The sequence below is a fragment of the Trachypithecus francoisi genome, unplaced genomic scaffold (assembly GCF_009764315.1).
Source record: "Trachypithecus francoisi isolate TF-2019V2 unplaced genomic scaffold, Tfra_2.0 Lachesis_group12, whole genome shotgun sequence".
Classification (NCBI taxonomy): Eukaryota; Metazoa; Chordata; class Mammalia; order Primates; family Cercopithecidae; genus Trachypithecus; species Trachypithecus francoisi.
Window position 1 is genome coordinate 73,056,482 of NW_022681457.1, and position 14,776 is coordinate 73,071,257.

The 14,776-nt window shown below is 52.6% G+C and overlaps 1 protein-coding gene across 5 annotated transcripts in view; it reads left to right on the top strand.

The window, feature by feature from the left end:
- The first annotated feature begins 368 nt into the window (after positions 1-368).
- TTC39A (tetratricopeptide repeat domain 39A) overlaps positions 369-14,776 on the top strand; it is a 58,517-nt gene continuing 44,109 nt past the window's right edge. Inside the window, exons 1-3 of one of the 5 annotated variants that reach the window (XM_033226412.1) lie at positions 415-504; positions 874-1,001; positions 4,200-4,280. In XM_033226412.1, coding sequence (XP_033082303.1) covers positions 916-1,001; positions 4,200-4,280 — 167 coding nt within the window. In that variant the 5' untranslated portion in view covers positions 415-504; positions 874-915. Of the gene's footprint in view, positions 505-873; positions 1,002-4,199; positions 4,281-14,294; positions 14,460-14,776 lie in introns of those variants that run through there. The other 4 variants (XM_033226413.1, XM_033226414.1, XM_033226416.1 and 1 more) reach the window with 4 other exon arrangements.

The following is a 14,776-nucleotide window of genomic DNA, read 5'->3' on the forward strand; positions in this document are numbered from 1 at the left end:
AGGCCCTAGCAAAACTGGCTCTGCATGTAGGGAGGAGGGAACAGGGTCGGTGGTGCTGCTATGTCCCGCAGGGACCCTGGTAAGGCCATCGTGCGGCCCCTTCAGTTTGGAGGCTGGGATCTGGACAGAGTGGGAGACCGGCCGCTGGCCCCCTTGTGACCTTGGACAAAGCCTGGAGCTCCGTTTCTCCCGGTGCCCAGTGAGGGGTTTCGGAGTGTTCGGAGTCCTTTCTGGTCCTGGGTGGGAGTGGGCTTGCCTAGGGACCTCAGGCCCGCTCCGGGGACACCTACGCCCTTCCACTTTGGGGCAGGGAGGCGCCGGTCCAGGGCGGGGAGGAGCCACAGGTCCCGCCCTGCCCGCCTCGTCCAGGTGCTGCCACCGTAGCCGCCACTGCCGCCGCCGCAGCCGCGGGGGGGCCGCCCGCGCCCCCGTCCGAGCCCGCTCAGCGCCCATGGCCTTTCTGACCACCTGGAAGGAGGCGGCCTCCCGGAAAAGCGACCGCAGGTACCGGGCAGGGGCGGGGACTCGGCAGAAGGCGCGGACGGGACCAAGGGGCTGCCGGAGGACCCAACCGAGGTCGGGGAAACAGCTGAGGGGCACAGCTGGGGAAAGGGTTTGCGGCTGCTGGCGTGGGGGTCGGCCGGAGGCCCGGGAGGGGCAGCGCCGTGCGCCCCCTGCTCTCTCTCCTCGCCCCCAGCAGGGCGGGGACTGGGGAGGGTAGACGCGGTCCCACCTGAGCGCCGCTCAGTGTCGCAAAACGCGGGCCACCTGCGAAGGCAACTCGGTGAGCGGGACCTCAGGCGGGGCTGGCGGTCAGGTGTGGGCAGCAGCGTCTGCGCTCAGCCCTCCATCCTCTCACCTGGTTCTCCCCAGGTCTGCGTGAGCCAAGTGTGGGCACGCTGTGTGCCCGGACAGATGAAGCCAGGGCGCTGTGTCCCTGAGGGGTTGTCCACATCCGAGGAGCAGGTGGGGGAACTCCTGGGTTCCAGTCCCAGTCCAGGGTGAGTTATGTGCACCCCAGCTCCTCCAAGACGAGCCCTCCAGGGTGTGTCAGCCACCTCCCTAGCTGGCCCTACCTCCAGGATAAGTTAGTGGGCCCCAGTTGTGCTCCTGTGAGAGGGGACGACAGGCCTGACCTCTCTTCGGAGGTTCAGCCCTCCCTGCATATTTACATCTTCTGAGGTTCAGCCCTCCCCTTTATACTTACATCTTTAAAGTTCACCCTGCTGTGCCAGGGAGAGGGGAATGCAACTGTCCTGTGAACACCTCAAACTTGGCAAGCCCCAAACCTGTTCCTCCTCCGGTGTCCCCGTGTCAGTGAACGGTTGCCCAAGCCCGAAACTAGGGAGTCATCCCTAACACCTCCCTACCTTACTCCCACCCCCGTCTACAAGTCCTGTTGATTTTACCTCCCAATGTCTCTCAAAGCTGTTTATTCTCCTTGGACTATTGCATCAGGCCCCCTTCCCCATCTCCTCCAGGCTCTCCCTTTCTACACATCCTTTCTAAAGCACAAACCAGACCAAGCCATTTTCTACTTTAAAACCCTTCCATGGGCCAGGCATAGTGGCTCATGCCTGTAATCCCAACACTTTGGGAGGCCAAGCGGGAGGATCGCTTGAGCCCAGGAATTTGAGAGCAGCCTAGGACACATAGCAAGACCCTATCTCTAGATAAATAAAGGAAAAAACATTAAAGAAAATAAAACCCTTCCATGGCTCTCCACCACCCTTTGGCGGCTCTCATTCAGCCTTTCAGCGCACATTGTTGAGCACTGGTGTGCTGGGCCAGCACTGTACTAGGCACTGCAGGTATGGTGTTACTTCAGACATACAGGTCCTGCTCTTAGCGACCAGGTTCTAGTGGGAGAGAGACATAAACAAGTAGACAAACAAGTAAACATCAGAAAATGGATGCTGGGCGAGGTGTACAATAAGATAATGTGATGCACAGTAACATTGGCGGTGCTGAAGCATTGCAGGCACATTAGCTCACATCAAAGCCTGAGCTGTGTCTGAGAAGAAAGGAGGGCGAGTGATGGAAGATCACTGAGACCCAGGAAGCAGGCTGGCCAGAACAAACAGGACCAGGAATTTAGGTTTCACTGTGTGGTGCTAAACCACTAGAGAGCTTTAGCAGGGCATTTACTTATTTAAAGATGACCATGCTGTCCTATGGAGAAAGGATTTTTGTGGACAGACCATTTCAGTGCTGGATCACTGTCACCTCTTCCTTTTCTGTTTCTCCACTACTTATGGAAAGGGGACAGGGCTCATTTGTCTCCATGTTCCCAGAGCACAGCACATAATGGGGCTCAGAGTGCATTTCGGTTTTGATGAGGACATGAGGGGATGATTTCTGAGGAGCACGAGATCCCTGGGCCACATGGCTTTCTTGCCTTCCAGGACCTGCCCTGCCTGGGAGAATCCACCTGTGCATCATCCTGTGAGCACCTGGGAGCTTTCGGGGTCTCCTGTGTGTGTATGTTACTCACCTTTCAGTGTGCAGGGAGAGCAGAGGGGAGGCTGGCGTGATGGTCCAGGAGAGAGATGCTGAGGTGTGGGTTAGGAGAAAGGAGGGAATGTGAGACAGACTCTAAGAAGGAAGAATTGAGAAGCAGTGAATGGACAGGCTGAGGAGAAGGTGTGGGGATGGTCTCTGGTCAAGCGGAGGCCTCCGCATCCCCCAATGGGCCTGTGTGAGGAAGTGCACTGTGAGCCCGCGCACATGCGCCTTTGTACTTCAGCCGGAACTTGCTGGGCACAAATACCCAGAGAATTTGTGTGGACAACTCCCGGTTGCCCACACAAGGTCTCACACCCGAGGCTCAAACCTGGGACTCCATTATCCCAGCTCAGGACCTGTGACCTCTCCACCTTCACCCCTCGCCCACCACACCACCCTGTGTCCCACAGCATAGCCAAGGGCAAAGAACTTGGCAGGGGGATGGAGATGTGGAGGGGTGCTCAACCACTGCTCTGCCGCTTACTTACTGGCTCTTTGACATTGATTCATTGTCTGATCTATGTGAGCCTCAGTTTCCTCAGCTGTAAAATAATAGCTACTCTCCGAGCTGTGGAAAGATCTATTGAAGTCATTTGTAAAGGACCTAACAGTCACTGGGGCATATTCGGTGTTCACTTCCTTCTCGGTACTGGTATGAGGTAATCTTCCTTCCAGGGTATTTCCATTGAGCAGAGGGGATTCTGAAAGGTTTGGGAGTCAATTGTGGGATTCCAGGCACCAGGATTGGGTAGCTGGGAACTGCTGGGAAAAGGAAAGTGGACCATTCCTAACGCCCATGCATCTTACAGTGGGGACCACCCCCTACTCAGCCTACGAATCAGGCCCTTCTTAGCCATACCATAGCTAAGTCATGGTAGAAGCGCCCACTCGTGGTAGGAGACAGCACCAAAACTAAAAGGGAGTATACAGACAGGCAGATTGCTTTGGAGAGAGTAATTGAGTGGCAGATCTGCTGTGGGAGGGAGGGGCCTCCTCAAGACTGGAGAGGCCCAGCCTAGGAGGCTGGAGGCCTGCTAGGACTGCTTTAGTCAGAATTCCTGCTCCTGAGCCTGAATTCTCCTGAGCCTGAGCTGGAGGAGCTCTCAGATGCTTCTAGGTTGGGAGTTTCTAATTTGGTGGCTGGAATCCTTGGGTGGCTTTGGGGTCTCTTCCTTGGGAATTAATTTGGACTTGAGGCCGGTGCTGAGTTTTGACCTCTGTGATTCTCAGGTCCTGCAAGTTGTAGCATTTGTGATTCCCAGACTTGTGATTTAAAATTCCAAGTTTTACAGCGTTGAAGCTTTTAATCCCAGGACTCTGCTCTGCCCCCTGTTGCTGAGGATGACTATAAGGGGTAGGAGAGGGCTCTAGTGTGAGAGACACATTGTGGTCCCTCAGATCCTCAATCCCTGATGACAAGACCTTGAAAGATATTCAAGCAACCTTTGTCCCACTATCAGTTATGGAGGGGTTTAAACTTGGAACATTTAGGTCCTTTTGGGTGTCATTGAGAAACAGATTTGGGTTGCAACTTCAGTTCTGCCAACATGCCACATTTCCTGTAACCTCTTCAAATCTGTGATCTGAGGGGCTTGATTTGCTTTGTTCTTTCCTGAAGATTTCTGCCTCTCAACGCAGTTTCTCTCTGTGGCCAGCTCCATTCTCTCCTAACACTCACCCGCTTCTCCACTCAGTACGAGGCATGGCTGCCAGCAACTTCCAAGCTCAAGTCCTGAGATGGTAAATCAAAGCAGTGAGAAGTACTCTGGAGCCACGTAAGCTGGTTTTGTTTTTTTGGTGTGTGTTGGGGCCTGGGGTGGGGAGGTGTTATTTTTTGTGAGACATCCTTCCTCAGATACATACAGGCTTGTCACCCAGGCTGGAATGCAATGGTGTGATCTCAGCTCACTGCAACCTCCACCTTCCGGGTTCTCCTGCCTCAGCCTCCTGAGTAGCTGGGATTACAGTCATGCACCACCTCGCCCGGCTAATTTTGTATTTTTAGTAGAGACGGGGTTTCACCATGTTGGCCAGGCTGATCTCAAACTCCTGACCTCAAGTGATCCGCCCACCTCAGCCTCCCAAAGTGTTGGGATTACAGGCGTGAGCCACTGTGCCTGGCCTTAGGCTGGTTTTGAAGCCTGACTGAGACTTTCTAGCAGTATGACTTTTGACAGGCTGTTTAGCTTCTCGTGCCTCAGTTTCCTCATATGTAAAATAGGGGTAATGTTAGGACTCGCCTCCCAGGATTGTTTTGAGGATCGAATGAGTTAGTTTACCTAAAGCCTGGCACACTGCTATATCAGCGCACGTGATTATTATAAGAGGAAGGGCTAGGCCGGGCGCGGTGGCTCACGCCTGTAATCCCAGCACTTTGGGAGGCCGAGGTGGGCAGATCACCAGGTCAGCAGATCGAGACCATCCTGGCTAACACGGTGAAACCCTGTATGTACTAAAAATACAAAAAATTAGCCGGGCGTGGTGGTGGGCGCCTGTAGTCCCAGCTACTCGGGAGGCTGAGGCAGGAGAATGGCGTGAACCCGGGAGGCGGAGGAGCTTGCAGTGATCCTCGAGCTACTGCACTCCAGCCTGGGAGACAGCGAGACTCCGTTTCAAAAAAAAAAAAAAGAAGAAGAGAAGGGCTTCACCAGTTTTAGTCTGAAAAAGCTCAGGAGACTACTCTGACTAGTGCTTCCTTCAACCAATCACTGTTCCCTGAGAGGTGGGGTCAAGCAGGAGGAGGCTCCTCAGTCAGCCAATGAGCTGTAGAAGAGGGGAGGAGAAAGGGGGCGTGATGCGGGAGGAGGGCAGCATTTAGCAAATGTGACCACAGAGCAGACCTTAAAGCTGTAATTTCATGACATACCCAACTTATGATATATTTGGAGCACCCTGCCCATTCCTCTGAGTCCCTCTGCTGTTTTTGATGCTCTGAGATCTGAAAACCGAAAGGTCCCTCGTGGCCCCTCTGGGGGCCTGTGCCACCCACTACTCTTCTGTGTTGTAGCCTTGCCAAACACAGCCATTCTCTCCCTGACTGCCACCACCACCCTGGCCTAGTGGGGGAATGGTCGCCGAGGCACTTTGCTAGATCACCTTTCTTAATTCGTTCCCATTCAGGCTGCTATAATGAAACAACATAAACTGGGTAGCTCATAAACAGCAGAAATAAATTTCTCACAGTTCCGGAGGATGGGAAGTCCAAGATCAAGGCAGATTCAGTATCTGATGAGGGCCTGCTTTCTGGCTCGTAGATGGTGCTTTCTTGCTGCGTCTTCACATGGAAGAAGGGGCGAGGAGTCTCTCTTGAATTTCTTTTATAAGGGCACCAACCCGGTTCATGAGGGCTCTGCACCCATGGCCTAATCACCTCCCAAAGGGCCCACCTCCTAATACCATCATCTTAGGTGTAAGGATTTCCACATATGAATGTTGAGGGGATGCAAACTGTCACTCTATAGCAATAACCCCACGCCATTGGTGGGACAGACCCTTCCCTTAATTCCCCAGCAGCTTGACTGCGGCCAGGCTATACCTTATCTATTTATTTATTAATTTATTTTGGTAGAGATGGGGTTTCACCATGTTGCCCAGTCTGGTCGTGAACTCCTGGCCTCAAGTGATCCTCCCACCTCAGCCTCCCAAAGTGCTGGGATTATAGGCATGAGCCACCATGCCTGTTCAGGCTCTAATTTTTAAAAACACCTTAGGCAGCAAGGAGTGAAGGACAGATGATTTTATGATGTTATGGCCCTCTCCCCTCAGCCATTCTGGAAGGAGCCTTCCTGTAGAACTTCCACATCTGGGAGGGCCCAATGTGTCTTCCAACATCTTCTTTCCCAGGAGAAAAGAGGAATTTTTCTCTTAGCCCAAGATTCCCAAGCCTTCCTTTCTTATGCTAAGATCGGCTATAAAATAATATATCAGTCTTTCCCAGGTGAACAGCAGTGCAGAAATCTACCACTTTCAAGTAAAATCCTTTCCTGCCCTATAAATGGCTGGTCCTTTGCACCATGACCCCCCTGCCAAAAGGACAATTATATTAGGACTAGGTAGGACATCAGAGACCCCATCCACGTGGAACTGGACTAAGACACTCCATTCCTTTTGGCTCCCTTTCTTCCCATGGGAGTGAAATTTGTTTTGCCTCCTGCAGCCTCAGGTGTTACTCCTTAGCTTCCCTCTTATAGGATCTGCTCTGACCAGCACCCACACCCTGCAAGAAGCAGCACTGCTGCCACTCAATTAATTTCGGGCTAAGAAACATCCTTCCTCAGATACATACAGTAGCTAAATCTCAGATTGAAAGAAACTGCTAAGTAAATGAGTATGTGAGCAATTGCTTTACATCTGGGTGGTTGAAAGGCATTCCAAAGGGCTGTCCCTGAGCACAGGACAGGCCACTCAAAAGAGGATAAATCAGGTTGGGCGCGGTGGCTCACATCTGTAATCCCAGCAGTTTGGGAGGCCAAGGCGGGTGGATCACTTGAGGTCAGGAGTTCAAGACCAGCCTGGCCAACATGGTGAAACCTTGTCTCTACTAAAAATACAAAAATTAGCCAGGCGTGGTGGTGCATGTCCATAATCTCAGCTACTTGGGAGGCTGAGGTGGGAGGATCACTTGAAACCGGGAGTTGGAGGTTACAGTGAGCCAAGATCGCACCACTACACTACAGCTTGGACAACAGAGTAAGACTCTGTCTCAAAAAAAAAAAAAAGGAAGATAAATCTCCACTTGACAGTGCTGCACTCCGGTGGGCACCCTTCTCTCCTCCTTTGCTTGCCACTGCTCCCTCCAAGCCCCAGCTCCTCTCCCCTGGACACCTTCTGAACTTGCCTGCTGCCTCCAGAATGTTCTCTTCCCCTTTCTCTGTGATCTGTAATGAAAGAGACCTGCCTTTGACTGTGCCCTAACAGCCAGCATGTGACATGTAGCATCATCTGTAATCTACACAACTCTGACCAGGGAAGCCTTGTTTTCTCCACTTTAATAGATGAGGAAAGTTAGGCACAAGGAGGTGAAGAGTGTTGCCCTGGATTATAGTGAAGAAGCCAAAATTCAGATTCAAATATGCTATTCCCTGCACTATATTGTACTACCTCCCCCAGAAATGGCTTCAGTACCTCTTCATGCTTCCTAACATGCACAGATGTCAGGGTTTTCCTTTTAATATTAGGTGGCTAATTTTGTGTTCTGCTTTCTTCATATTTTTCCGTATTCTAGCAAATTACTTTATGCAGCAAGCCTTTTTATGGGCAGGCACTGTTCTAGGCACTGGAAATATATTAGAGAACAAAATAGTAATGCAAAAACAAAAAAATTCATGAAGCTGGGCACAACCACATGTCCCTAGAGTCTCAGCTACTCAGGAGGCTGAGGTGGGAGGCTCACTTGAACCCAGGAGTTCAAGACCAGCCTGGGCGATAAAGTGAGACCCCACTCAAAACAAACAAACAAAAACCCTACCTGTGGAACTTAGTTTAATGGGGAGAGGGAGAATAAATGAATAAGCAAAATCAAAAGCTGTCACATGACAACAAGCACTGTGGAAAAATAATGCAGGGCAGAAGAACTGGGAGGATGGGGGCAGGGGTTCAACTTTAAACAGAATGGGGCCGGGGGCCGTGGCTCACACCTGTAATCTCAGCACTTTGGGAGGCTGAGGCAGGCAGATCATTTGAGGTCAGGAGTTTGGGACCAGCCTGGCCGACATGGTGAAATCCAGTCTCTATTAAAAATATAAAATTTAGCTGTGCATGGTCGGGGGCACCTGTAGTCTCAGCTACTCGGGAGGCTGAGGCAGGAGAATCACTTGAACCCCGGAGGCAGAGGTTACAATGAGCTATGACTGTGCCACTGCACTCCAGCCTGGGCGACACAGTGAGACTCTGTCTCAGAAAAAAATGTATCAAACAGAATGGTCAGGGAAGGCCTCAAAGAGACGGTGATATTTGAGCTGAGACCTGAAGAAGGTGAAGTAGTGAATCGTGTGAGAAGAGCATTCCAGGCAGAGGGAATAGCGAGTCCAAAGGGCCTGAAGTAGGAATGTGTCTGGCATATTTGCAGGTGAGCAAGGAGGCCGGTGTGGCTGAAATAAGAGAGGGAATAAAGGGAAATGATGTTGGGAGATGATGGGAGCATACAGATTGTGCAGGGCCTCCTGAGCCATAGACAGACTAGTTTTTGCACTGAGGAACATGGGGAGCCTTTACAGGGCTTTGAGCAGAGTTGTGATGTGATCTGGCCTAAGGGTCAAATGGGACTGGTGCTGTGTGGATAATAGACAGTAGCAGACTACGGTTGTGTGCCACCATGCCCAGCTAAGTTTTTATTTTTTGTAGAGACAGGGGTTTCACTATGTTGCCAAGGCTGGTCTCCAACTTCTGGCCTAAAGCAATCCTCCTGCCTTGGCCTCTCAAAGTCCTGGGATTACAGGCAGATGGAGCCAATTTCTATTCCCACCTGCAGTGTGTCAGGTAGCTCATATACCCTAAAGATACGTAGCTCATTTAATCCTTGCAACAACCTAATGAGGTTGGTGCCATCATCATCCCCATTTCAGAAACGAGGTTGCTGGCCCAGGGTGTCAGGTGCAAGCCCTGGCTTTCAAACCTGCTCTCTGAACTACTGTCTAATTGGATGAGTTCCTTGGGACTGCTCAGCTAGGACATAGTGGGGCCAGGAGTCCATCCAGATCTTCTTGGCTCTGCATCCCAAGTTCTGACCCCTGAAAGGATGCCACTCAATGCTGGAAACCCCTCATTAGAGCTCTGACCCCTTTTTTCAGTTAGAGCTATTCTTGGTCCCTTGTGCTAACCCAGGCTCCTTCCTTAGACCTACCCTCAGCAGCTCCTCGAGACCAGACTTGGGTAGAAGAGCCCAGATCCTAGAACACAGACCCTCAGAGCAGGGAGAGCCCTTGAATTCTTGGCCCAAATTTCTCTCCCCTTTATATCTGGTGGGAAGAGGAACTGCCCCAGAATGAGGCAGTGACTTGCAAAAGGTCACATAGCTAGTGGAGGGCAGAGTCCATGCCTGCCCAAGGAGCAGGAATAGATCCTTCCTTAAAGGCCCTTGCCAGAAAATATTTAAGATCTGTCACTGTCACAGCCCTCCGAAGGCCCTTTGTTGATGGGCCTGTTCACTTGCGAATTGCTAACGAGCCCAAGCCTGTAACCTGCAAGGGTGGGGCTCACTCGCTTTAAGAAAACCTGCTTTGCCGGGCGCGGTGGCTCAAGCCTGTAATCCCAGCACTTTGGGAGGCCGAGGTGGGCGGATCACAAGGTCAGGAGATCGAGACCATCCTGGCTAACATGGTGAAACCCCGTCTCTACTAAAAAATACAAAAAACTAGCCGGGTGAGGTGGCGGGCACCTGTAGTCCCAGCTACTCGGGAGGCCGAGGCAGGAGAATGGCATGAACCTGGGAGGCGGAGCTTGCAGTGAGCCAGGATCTGGCCACTACACTCCAGCCTGGGTGACAGAGCGAGACTCCGCCTCAAAAAAAAAAAAAGAAAAGAAAACCTGCTTTATAGTCACTAGTTCAGTGGGAGAGGAAGGGTTCTAGAGTCTGAAGAGGGGGGATCTGGGCTGGCAGAGGCTGCAGGTGTTGGGGAGGAGCACTTCATGCCAGGGAAAGGCCTGGAGGAAGGGGCTGGGATGGATGCTGAGAAGGGGGAAGGAGTCACCCAAATAATGCTCAGTAATCCGCACAGCATCCCTGAGAGTTTGGGATTATTATCCCAGGTTTACAGATGGGAAAACTGAGGTTCTGAGAGGTACAGGCAGAGCTGACTTCATGGCTTAAGCTCTTTCTACAACAATGGTATCATGTGTCACCACCTGCATCCCCCATTTCTATGACCTCTCCCACTTAAAACACCCCTCCTTTCTTCTCTTCTTCCCCTTTTCGCTAGAGAATAAGGAATCAAGACCTGGGTTCAAGCTATGGCTACATGTTGGTCCAAGCCTCTATTTTCTCATCTGCAGGATGGGAAGTGATGCTATTACAAACTTTCTAGAGCATTCTGAGGTCTCACTTAATAGGTATTTATTAAGGGCCTTCTTTTTTTTATTTTTTAGACAAGAGTTTCTCTCTGTCGTCCAGGCTGGAGTGCAATGGTGTGATCTCGGCTCACTGTAAGCTCCACCTCCTGGGTTCAAGCCTCAGCCTCCCGAATAGCTGGGATTACAGGTGTCCACCACCACCACTGGCTAATTTTTTTTTTTGTATTTTTAGTAGAGATGGGGTTTCACCATGTTGGCCAGGCTGTTCTTGAACTCTTGACCTCAAGTGATCTGCCTGCTTCAGCCTCCCAAAGTGCTGGAATTACAGGCGTGAGCCACTGTGCCCGGCCATATTAAGGGCCTTCTTAAGTTGACAATGGCACGGGTGAAAGCAGTCTGTGAAGGTTCTTCACAGCAACAGCACAGCAAAGGTTCTGACAACAGCACAGCAAACATGGCAGGCCTGCAGTCTCCAACTACAGTTGATTGAGAGGTGTGGTGACACTGGTGATTTGTTCTTGCATGTTGGGGAGGAAACGAGGGAGAAAAGCAGGCCTGGTATCTCCCAGGTATAACGCACCAGGAAACAGGTCTCCTGACAGGAGGAAGGCACCCAGGACTCAGGATGCTCTCCCATCGCCTCAAGGTGGGGACACACAGGTGATCCAAGTAAGGTCACCTGAGTTAGGGAGGCAGAAATGATGGTGGTGACTCACAGACCCCCCTGCGCTGGGGCTGAGCCAGAGCTCCTGGGGGCTGGGAATGGCCTGGGTGGGGCCCTCCTGAGGGGTGGGCCACGCTGATGTGCTGACTCACCAGGTGAGTGGCTCCAGCATCACTGTCCCCGTGGTGGCGTGGGGAGAGTTCCAGCTCTAAAGGCAGCTCTTCTGCTTCCCTTACTGAGCTAATTTTTCATCTGTGAAATGGGGAGGAAAGTAGTGTCTAGTGGTACACCACAACCATCACCAGGGCATTTATATAGCACTCTGCTATTTTCTTTATTTTTTTTTTGAGACAGGGTCTTGCTCTGTTACACAGGCTGGAGAGCAGTGGCACCATCACAGCTCACTGCAGCCTCAACCTCCTGTGCTCAATTGATCCTCCTGCCTCAGACTCTGGAGTAGCTGGGACTGCGTACCCCAGGCCGGGCTTTTTTTTTTTTTTTTTTTCTGAGATGGAATTTCACTCTTGTTGCCCAGGCTGGAGTATAATGGTGCTATCTTGACTCACTGCAACCTCCACCTCCCGGGTTCAAGCGATTCGTCTGCCTCAGCCTCCCAAGTAGCTGGGATTACAGGCATGTACCATCATGCCTGGCCAATTTTGTATTTTTAGTAGAGTCAGGGTTTCCCCATGTTGGTCAGGCTGGTCTTGAACTCCTGACCTCAGGCGATCCGCCCGTCTCAGCCTCCCAAAGTGCTGGGATTACAGGCATGAGCCACCGTGTCCGGCCGCCTAAAGGTAATTTTATACAATATTTTTAGTAATTTTGTGCATGAAACAAAGTTTGTGTACACTGAACCATCAAAAGCAGAAGTGTCACTCTCTCAGTCACCCATGTGGACAGCCTGTGATTATTTGGCATCACCATCATTTTTGACTCTGAATTTATGTGCTCCCAATAAGCATTTTTTTACCCTTATTCACACATAAGTACTTAACAATAAAAATATAACATGCCATTAATGCAGTGAAAAAATAAAGTATTCAGGGTAGCTCAGCAGCATGTGAGCATCAGTAGAATGCCTGTGGCCGCTGTGACAACAGCACAGCAAACATGGCAGGCCTGCAGTCTCCAACTACAGTGCTGAAAAAGCTTCAAGTTTCAGCCTGGGCGTGGTGGTTTACGCCTGTAATTCCACTGTGGGAGGCCAAGGTAGGCGGATCACTTGAGGTCCAGAGTTTGAGACCAGCCTGGCCAACAGGGCAAAACCCTGTCTCTACTAAAAATACAAAAATCAGCTGGGCATGGTAGCACATCCCTGTAATCTCAGCTACTCAGGAGGCTGTGAGATGAGAATCACTTGAACCCTGGAGATGGAGGTTGTGGTGAGCCGAGATCACGAGATCGTGCCACTGCACTCCAGCCTGGACAACAGAGTGAGACTCTGTCTCAAAAAAAAAGAGAAAAAAAAAAAAAAGCTTCAAATTTTGGAGCATTCTGGATTTCAGTTTTTCAAATTAGGAATGCTCAACCTGTATTGGTAAATTTGTATTTTTTTTTGAACAGTGGCCTCCCCATTGTAAGCTTCTGGATCCACTCCCGGTTACACGAACGACTAACAAGTGACAAGGGAGGAAGGTGTGTTCCACACAGAAGGAACAGCATGTTTGAATGCCTAGAGATTTGAAAGTGCATGGCATGCGATAGGGGCCCCAGCCTCATCGCCCTCTTTACACATACTGCTGGTGGCCTCACCATCCTCACCCTTTCCCACCTCCATGCCTTCATCCATGCTGCTCCCGGATCTGGTACACCCTCTCCACGACTTCAGTTTGTTTAAATAATATAAACCTCAAGGCTCAGTTCTGTCACCACCTCTTCCAGGAAGCTCCCCAGGCTCTCCCCTTGTCTGAATTCTTTATAGTTGCTGGTGGATGTCATCATAGCTTACTTCTAGTAGTTAATTATCTTTTTCGTGCCTGTATATGAGACTCCCAGAGATGGGATGATTCTTGCAAATGAGCACCTGGCCGCTGCTCACAAATGGGCAGGATGGGACTTCACTGCCTTTCCAGGCAGCCTGCTTAGATTTAAGCAGCTACCACCAAGCCCAAACTGCCTGGCTCCCCTGGAATCTGGTGCAAGTCCTGTCCCCACCGTGGTTGCTTCTGCAGGCTGTCCCCTTCTGCTTCTTCTTCTGGCGTCCTCGAGGTCATGGTTGCTCCAGGGGAGCTACAGTCCTTCCTTACTTCTGTCACTTCCTTTGTCAAGGGACAGCTCTAATGGCAGCCACATGCTCTGATGAGTCATGGTTAAGAGCAGCATCTGGAGCCAGGAGGTGGTGGCTGGTTAACTCTTCATGGGCCAGTGGCTCTCTCTGCCAGAAGATCAGGTCAGGTGGAGACACTCGCCTCAGGGCTCGGTGCACAGTGGACATTTGGGGAGTGTTGTCGGTGACCCCCACACAAGCACTGGGAATGCCAGGGAGAGGGGGCCAAGTGGGGAAGGGGCCAGAGTGTTGGCTTTGGATTCAGGAGGGATGGATTCCAGTCCTAGCTTGCCACTTACTAGGTGAGTGACCATGCGTGAATCAAATGAACCGCATGCCTCAGTTTTCCCATCTATAAAATAGCAATTATGGGGATCATTTGAGAAGGCAGTGTGAACTGCCAGCTAGCGGTGACTGCTAAACCGTGTTTTTCCCGCCTTCTGGTCTCCTGCAGTCACTCAGTGGGCAAGATGGTGGGATTAAAATTCAGGCCTGGCTCGGGGGGGCTGTCTTTGTCTGCACGAATGCCCTAATTAATGCGGGAGCATGGTGACGGCTCAGGTGGGGGCCGCTTCGGAGCGGGAGCTGTGGGGAGGGGAAGTGACAGTAAAGTGGACCTCAGGTCCCGGAGAACTTCTAGCGCCAAATAGGTGGGGACGTGTGAGGAGGGCGCGAGCTCCCGGCCCGGGCGGTGTCTGCGCAGAGGGCGCCGGGCTCTCACCTGTCGGAGCGGGGATGGGGGCCTCCCGAACCCCCTGGCGGTGCAGGAGCGCGGGTCGCCGCAGGCGGCCATGGCCTCACGGTGCGGGTGGGGAGACAGAGGCCCGGCCCGGCCCCGCCGCCTTCCCCGCCCCCGGCGCGCCCCTCCCCGGCCGCCGCGTCCGCGACCGCACAGCGCCCGGCTCGGGGTTCCGGCGGCAGCACCTGGGCCGCGGCTGGCGTCCGGCTGGGGCAGCGCAGCCCGCGCCCCTCGGCGATGACCTCGGCTGGCGCTCCGGGACCCCTGCCCGCGGGGTAAGTGCTCGGCTGGGAGGCCCGGGGGCGCGGGCGGCGCCGGCTGGGGCCGGGGCGGGTGGCGGGCGCCACGCCAGGCCTCCCCCGCGCACCAGCCTGGGGCCGCACTGCGGCTTCCAGCCCCTACCCCGCCTGGCCCCTGGGAACCGCCGCCGCCGCTAGGAGTGGGGGCGGGCTGCGAGGAGGCGGAGGCGCGGAGACCCCGGGTTGGTCACTCCCCTTCTGGGTCCCAACTTTCTCATGGAGCTATAGTCACAGACACATTCAGAGCAGCCTTCCCCACCTGCCTCGTGGCGTTCACTCCTGTGGGGTGGGCC